Source organism: Pseudochaenichthys georgianus, chromosome 3 (genome assembly GCF_902827115.2).
Source record: "Pseudochaenichthys georgianus chromosome 3, fPseGeo1.2, whole genome shotgun sequence".
NCBI lineage: Eukaryota > Metazoa > Chordata > Actinopteri > Perciformes > Channichthyidae > Pseudochaenichthys > Pseudochaenichthys georgianus.
The window spans coordinates 38545490-38553838 of NC_047505.1; the positions used below are offsets into that span (position 1 = coordinate 38545490).

Here is an 8349-nt window from a genome sequence, read left to right on the forward strand (position 1 = left end):
GGTGTCTAATACAATTCAAATACTTCTGTCTCTTGTTTGCTTCCATAGTCAGGACTCAGAGACACGAGGAGAGTTGGAGCTTTGATGTCAAACACTGATGGTTTATTTGGAGTTACGGCCGGAGAGTTGACAAGACACGAGTTGACACAGCGGTTGCCAAACCAATTCTGAAGAACTCTTTCTGTAGCTCGAGGTTTAATCTAGTTCGGAGTGTAATGATCAACATTCTTCATCAGTGAGACTAAACAAATATGGACCCTGAATCTAACTAGAGCACTCGTCCATAGAAAAGAATGCGCGACAGGGGGGAACCTTCGTCCCTGAACAGTAAACTACCTCATGGCGGCTTGTGCTCTGACATAGACTGGCAATAACAATGCGCCCAAGCTGCTCCTCCTTAAAATAGATAGCAGCTATACCCATAGACTGTATATATAAAGGCTATACCCAAGGCCTAGACCTATGCCATGGGAAAGGAAACAGTGAGAGGAGAAAATGATGAACTGTGTCAAAGGTTGAATACCTAGGCAAATTATTCCCTAACAGTGTTGATTATATTTCACAAAATCTGCAAACTACAGATACATGTAGTGTAGTAAAAGTACACTTTTTACCTCTGGTTTGAAGTGGGTTAGAAGTACAAACTAGCAACAAAATGTAGATACTCAATGTAAAGTCCCCCAAAATGTAACACAAGTGCAGTACTTGAGTAAATGTACACAGTTTATACACCACTGTTGCTGTCAAATATTAGTGTGGTGTTTATGTCTTGCTTCACTGCAGAGTCAAAGCAGGTGCAGCTCGCCCTCTCCTGGAGGGAACACATTACAACGTGCTCTTGTCACTATGGCAACACATGTTTGAAACTAAAGGCTTGACTCTCCTGAGTGCTAACTGCTATGCTAGCTAGCTTCTCAAAACGACCAAACATTTCCCTTATATCTGAGTAGGTGGTGCAATATAAGATGGTGAGTAAAGCGTTGTTTAATATAATTATAGCAACCATGTAGGTTTGTACTGACTGAACCCACTACAGTTAGAAGCTATCGCTTTGAACATCATATTGTTGCTAGAAAAAGTATACTCTGTTTACAAGTACAATTCCTGCATTTAAATATTACACAAGTAAAAGTACAAAAGTATAAACATCAAAATATACTTAAAGTACCAAAGTAAAAGTACTCATTATGCAGATTGGCCAATTGTAGAATAGTAGTATATCTATGTTTTGAAGATAATTATTGATTAATTTAAGTGCTATCAAAGATGGTAAAGGTTGAGCATGTTTTAATATCTTTGTAAGCTGCAGGGTGAATTGTACTCCTTGTGTAAATAAAGTGTTTGGTAAGTAAATAAAGGTATCAATTAATGTAGTGTAGTAAAAGTACACAATTCACCTCCTAATTGTAGTGAGCTAGAAGTACAAAGTAGCAATACATAGAAATCCCCAAGAAAAGTATATATACCTCAACATTGTAAGTAGTAACTAGTTACTTTACACCATTGGTTGTTATTAATGTTACATTAATTCAGCAATGTTTAAGAAATATGCTAGTGTGAGTCACTTTTAAATAGTTTCTAATGTTTTGAATTTTTACAGCCTCCCAAGAAGAAAGGATCAAGTAAAAAGCCTCCAAAGGCGATGACTCCCACACTTATTGATGGCCTTTCCAAAGATGAGATGTCCAAGGAGCAGGTCAGAGCTGGTGTGTGTGTGTGTGTGTGTGTGTGTGTGTGTGTGTGTGTGTGTGTGTGTGTGTGTGTGTGTGTGTGTGTGTGTGTGTGTGTGTGTGTGTGTGTGTGTGTGTGTGTGTGTGTGTGTGTGTGTGTGTGTGTGTGTGTGTGTGTGTGTGTGTGTGTGTGTGTGTGTGTGTGTGTGTGTGTGTGTGTGTGTGTGTTTGAAAGTGCTGAGGGATCGTGAGGGATGCTTGACTGTGCTCAATTGGATAGGTGGTGTTTAATAAGTGAGCTAGTATTGCACTTACATACAGCTAGAGGTTTCCCAAAAGACACAGAGTGGTTAAAATCAAACCTGCAGAGGCAGAGATATCCTGACTTCCCTAGAAAGGGTTAAGTTAACACTGGATACTACTGTACCCGTGTCACATTATCGTCACAGCCCCCATCCCATAAAGGCCTGTCAAGCTCACATCCCTGAGTTTGGGGCAAAAGTACCAGGATGTCCTACTACATCTGTTCACATTTGCAGTTTGCAAGCTTTAGATCCATGAAGCCAGCATACTTTTCTAGTAAATTGTATTGCACAGCCTGAGTAGCTCACTTTAACAGCAAATTGGACTTTAACATGTTCAATAGATAATCTGCCCCTTTGGGTTAACAACAACCTCTCAACCACACTGTCTGGCTCAGATGTGCCCACACTAAAATATATTTCTGTCTTTCAGCTGGAAGAACACATTGTGCGCCTTCGAGAGGAGCTGGATAGAGAGAGGGAAGAGAGAAACTACTTTCAGCTCGAGAGGGACAAAATCCACTCGTTTTGGAAGATCACAGAAAGACAACTTGAGGAGGTCAAGGCTGAGCAGAAGAACTTTGATCAGGACATAGAAGAGGATGAGGGGCGTCACCAAGTAGAGATCAAGGTGAAGTTATTACTCAAGTGTTTTGCAGCTCGACATGCTAACACAGAGAACTTTTATGGAAGAAACCTCCCTTCATATGCAGGTCATTGCTTACTGAATCGCTTTATTAATGCGCATTTTATTCATTTTCCGCACCAGGTCTATAAGCAGAAGATGAAGCACCTCCTGTGTGAACATCAGAACACCATCTCTGAGTTGAGAGCAGATGCTTTAGTCTCCACTCAGGCGGGGCAAAAAGAGCAAGGACAGCTAGAGGCTCAGCTTCATAAGGACATGAAGGCCATCATGGTCGACAAGCAGGAACATGATAATGAAAACCTCGTCAAGGAACTTGATCTGGTTTGTAGTTCAAACTTTTGTTATTGCTACACATAAAGATCTGTTGAAGGAATATTTTTCTTTACTCTGATGTATTTAAACAAGTAAGCATACATCAGTTTTGTTGTTATTTCAACAGACAAATGCTGAAGAAATTACTGAAATAAGGGACAGCTTGGAGAAGAAACTCGCAGGTAAAAAAAGCGAATCTCATTTTGATTTGAATGCATCACCCAGTGCTGTAAAAACTCAATTGGAGCCGTCTTTTTTTTGTCACTAATTGAGTAGGAATCCAAGCCAAGTATGAGAAAAAGATGGATTCACTGCCATTAGAGCTGTACAACATGAGGAAACAAGAGACCAGTCAGAGAGAAGCACTTTGGAACATACACATTAACAATGTTATAGAAGACCACAACCAAACCTTTAAGGAAGCTAAAGCGCTCGTTAATAGCATGCCTCAGGATTTGGATACGAACGACACAGTCAAGGTATTTATTGACGCATTATACATCTTTGTCAGACTGAAGGCAAATACATTTCAGATGTTTTGTTCAGGCTCGATGCTGATTTTTTCTTTTCGTACTTATAGATTTACTCTATAAAGTGGAAACAATTATCAGGTTTTGTTTTATTTACATGGAATGTTTAATTGTTTTTTCTTAGCTACTAATACAAGCCATGAAGTGCAAACAGAAGCAGAAGCTACAGGATTTGACCGATCTTTGGGACGATAACAAACGTCTCACTGAGCTTCTATCCAACGTCAAAGAGAACATTGTTAAAAAGGAGAAACAAATCCATAACTATACAAAGAAAACGGTTTGTTGGTTACAAGGATCGTTGACATGTGTTAATACCAGTGACCTAATCAGTAGAAGCGTAGCATACTGTACATGCGCACAAGGTCAATCTTTGAAACTGTTTTTGACAGGATTTCTATGAAAAGCTAAAAAAGAATGAGCTGGATGATCAGAAACGGGAATGTGAAACTATGGAACAGAAATTCAGCAAGGTAAGATTGAAATTGAGTTGCGCTGTCATGTAGCTCAAATGTTGAATGTGGGTCAAATGCTAGGTATTTCTTTTGGGTATTTATGTGAATGTTTTTGCATTTGTTTGTGTGTGAACGGCACACAGCTTCAGCAGGAAAGGGATGAGCTATACAAGACTTTCACTGAGAATGTTCAGAAGGTGCAGCATAAAGGGAATCTGAAGAGCTCGCTGCTCGAGTTGAAGCTGGAAGGCCTGACAGAGAGCGTGGAGAAGACGCAGGCTCAGCTCTTCTCTGTGATTTCTGCCTCTAACATGGACCAAACTGCCATTAATGGGGTCACTAACAAAATTGAGGTACATTTCCTTTAAAACAGTATGTATATCATGCACGATGCATACATTGCACGTTTGTACAATACTTTCACAGTAACATGTTTTTGTTTGTAGGAATATCTTGACTCCAGTAATAATTCCATCAAGAAGTTACAGAATAAAAGAGCTCAGATTTACAAGGTTAGTCATTTCTTTATTTGCTGAAATTCATATTTCACAAATGATGATATTCACTTTGATGCTGTGGTGCTGTTCATACTCATGTGTATCCGGCAGGCTCGTAAGGATTTGCTGCTGACCTACGAAGCAAAGCAAAGATCTCTCCGTGTCTCGGTGGAGGGGCTTTGAGTTAAACCCTTTGAGAGCAGTCTTGCCGGGAAACAGTCTCTATCAGGACTTGGAACTTGGATTTGCCCAAAAATGGGAAGTAATATACACTGTAAGAGTTAACAGCAAATCATCTCTTTTTTTTGCCTCTGATAACATTTGTCTGACAGCTTTGTCATATTTTATATTCATATAGACACACAATTAATATCATCATGTTTTCTTAATTTGAAAATATATATTTGGAATAATGTAGTTATGAACAGATAGGAGTTTACCCTCGGTTTAAACTAAGAGGTCCATCATGCCCTTGGTTCATACTGCCCTCCGAAGGCAGAGAGGAATTACTGCGGAAAGACTGCAGACAGAAATGTTGTAGTTTTCAAACAGACCAGCAAACTGTAACACATACAAGTTTGAATGCCTTCATTTGTCGATTTAGTTGACTTCTTAAAGTCATTGTCATAGACCAAAAATAGTATCTAAGAGCTACTCCTAAAGGAAAACCTCGTGCCTCTACACAAAATATCTTTCTTTTGAGCTAGTTTGTTTAAGTATAGTCTTTTTGATTATATATTTTTTCTTTATGATCCTTTTGCAAATGGTTCATATGGATTTAATACATTTTTATTATCCTGTGTGTCAGGCCAGATATTCAGAAGTATAACAAAATGTATATAATAATTGAAGTTACTGAAAATGTGCATCCTAAGTGAAGAAAGGGTGTGATGTTTTTTCCATGGTAAAAGAGATTCTGGTCTTAGCTCAGTTTGAGCCAACATTTTAGTTTTCACTACTAGTAGTAGTAGTAGTATATTTTGTTGTAATGAGCCACTGGATTTAGCTTCTAATGGAGATTTGCAGCCATTTCACTTATTAATCTAAACTGATATAAAGTAAGGAAAAACTAAATGAGTTGAGAAAATGTGCAACAATTTCCCTATCTGTCAAGAGTATGAACTAAGCTCTGGGGATGACATAAAGTTATGTTTTAGTTTTATCTCCAACTAACAGCTCACATCTTTCAGGGATACGTAACATTTTAAAAGCATTTTCATCAAAACACATTTTCTGTTTTGGATAATCTGCTCTATTTTGGTCATTCGTGCAATCTGTCTGCACTTAAAAAGTGATGGGTTTTATATCAGGTTTAGAGGAAATATAATACATACCTAAAACCTCTTTAAACATTATGTCTCATAATTACAGAGATGATTGTCTTTTGTGTCTTTATTCTGCTTTTTGTGTTCCCTGGATGAATAAATAAACACGAAAAATTATTTTTGGCTTTCATCATCACTCTGGAAAACAGTACAGGTCATTCTCAACAGTAGGTAACATTCATTTAACAAACCAATACAAATATGACTAAGGGACTGATCTGTCAAATTCGAAATCACATTCTGCTTCACATAATTATCTATAATGACATTCATTTAAACTAAAATCGTTAGGAACATCTTAATCTGGGAAAGAAAAATGACTAGCAAAAAATAGAATTTCAAACTTAATATTAGTATTCGACACAAACAAATCTCAATAGAGAAGAAGCATTTTATGTATTGGGACTGCAACCCTTATGGTTGAAATCTTGACATTTAAGTATATATACTAAAATAAATGCCTTTTCTTTGAGGGGAAACTAAGATTTAACGACCCTTGGTAATAATGTTTCCAAGGAAAGCAGCCAATAAGTGCAGTGGTAGTTATTTCCTTCTGTGTCATTGCAGTCGAAACAATTGTTATCCTGTGTTCCTTATAAAAAAATGTTATATAATTTATTATTTCAGGGGGAAAAAACTTCAAGATTAAAGGTGGGGTAGGGGCACAGATGGAAGGCTGACAGGCAGGTAGGCCATCCAGTTATTTTAGCCGGGCCGGCTAAAATGATTGGTCGTGCTTTTTACAGTACTACGGCTTCCACAGATGACATTTTTTAATGGATTTTTTGTCAAAGCACTTAAGATAATAATTTCTATCGGGATGTTAAGAGCATTCCATGGAATATAACAAAAAGTGTATCTCGAGCCGGTTTCTCAAACTTACCTACCCCACCTTTAAGGTTCCTTGTTAGATTTAATGGAAAAAATCTGGTTGCTGAAAAGCTGTGTTGGAAACTTGTATACTACTATATACAATGCTAATGGTTATCGTTGTAAAAGGGAGTTGTGTTGTGGTTTACTTTTAATGGGGTAATTTGACGTGTTGATGTTTTTCTACTTCCATTGATGGGGGCAACACAGTTGGAGACAAACCAAGTATCCAAATCTCAACAGCGAGTTTCACCAGCAGATTTCTTCCCTGCCTGAGTTTCCAGCAGAGAGAGGAGAGACGTATAGGGGGGTCGGGTTTCTCATTGAATATTCCTGTAGTGAATCGAGCCCTGCAGCGATGAGTGATCGCTGTTCCCTGTGGTATCAATAATACAGGAGGATGTTATTGTCCCTGTGCAGGCCACAGTATCAGACAGCTAAAGCAAGTGGAGGGAGGGGGGGCCCTTTCACTGGGCCCTCTTGGGTTTCAGGCCCGCAGACAGGGGTCTGACTCTTGGGAGCCGGCTGCTGCACACTTGCACAGGGCTCAATTGTAAGTCTACCTGGCGGAGGGATAAATGTGTCCAAACACTGACAGCCTGCACAGTCTCTGCTGGCCCCGTCCCCGTCGGTAAGACTACACCCCCAACCAACCCAGAGTCACAAGATGAGTCCCAGCTGAGAGACGGCTCAATAGAGAATCAGTCAGTGGGGGACATCGGACAGTTAGAGAATGGGATATATTTCCTGGGTGTGATTAACATGATCCAGATTTTCACCTTGTTTGAGCACCTAGCTGAGTGCTGTGACCTTTCTATAGCCTCGAGGTGGCCCAAAATACTGGACTGGAACACAAAACCATATTTAATAGATACAAATACAAAATTCCCCAAATACTGAGGAATATGTCCAGTATCTCCCTTTTCCCCCCGCACATTGTCATAAAAAGAAGCCTACATACTGTAGCATGGCAAGATAACTCATGAAATATGAGGTCAATCACCTAACCCCAGAGAGACAAAAGTGCAGCAACCATCAGCTAAAAGCACAGAGAGTTTGAGGACACAGGTGGGAGGGGTGCAGAAGAGAGAGTGAGAGGTAGAGAAAGTCGGAGTGATGGTGAAACAGAGAGTGACACTTACAAAGAGGTCAGCTCCCAGTGTGTTGATACGGCTGAGGAAGACATGCTACCAAAAGCTTAAGGGGTTCTCAACGAAATGATGGATTGTAACTTTTGGTGAGTTCAGAATTTATTCTAACCAAATGTTGTGACCTCTGGTATTTTCTTTATTATTTGTTATTACTTTACACTGGAAAACATGTATCTTTGCTATTCTTGTCAAAATAATCTCCTAAAGAGCTGTTTCTTTAAATGTATTTTAGTTTCATACTTCATAACTTTTATATAAGGTCAAATTTCAGCATCACTTCCCTTTAACCTGTCATCGGTGTTGAGTAAATTAAATGGTAAATTACTGATGCTTGTTTTAGTAACCGCGCAGTGAGAGTGGTAAGGTGATGTGGTGGACGGTCATTAACTTTTAATATCCCCTCTCTCCGTAGAGGTACCTTACTCCTTGAGTCCTCCCTATTACTTAAATGGAAAAAGCAGCACCTATTTAATCACAAAACTTTGTGAAATCATTAGGAATAACAGCCTGAGGACAAATATGTGTCACCACTGTGTCACTTTGTGTGCTGCCATGAGATGAAGATGGCTGAGAAAGGGCCAGGGATGG

General features: G+C 39.1%; 1 protein-coding gene across 1 annotated transcript; it reads left to right on the forward strand.

The window, feature by feature from the left end:
• Positions 1 to 825: 825 nt before the first annotated feature.
• gas8 (growth arrest-specific 8) lies at positions 826 to 5845 on the forward strand. The gene is made up of 11 exons (XM_034103911.2): positions 826 to 968; positions 1601 to 1696; positions 2406 to 2603; positions 2742 to 2942; positions 3061 to 3115; positions 3210 to 3412; positions 3588 to 3743; positions 3856 to 3936; positions 4062 to 4271; positions 4365 to 4430; positions 4527 to 5845. The coding sequence occupies exons 1-11, from the start codon at positions 966 to 968 to the stop codon at positions 4596 to 4598; spliced, it is 1341 nt and encodes a 446-aa protein (XP_033959802.1). The 5' UTR covers positions 826 to 965; the 3' UTR covers positions 4599 to 5845.
• Positions 5846 to 8349: the final 2504 nt, after the last annotated feature.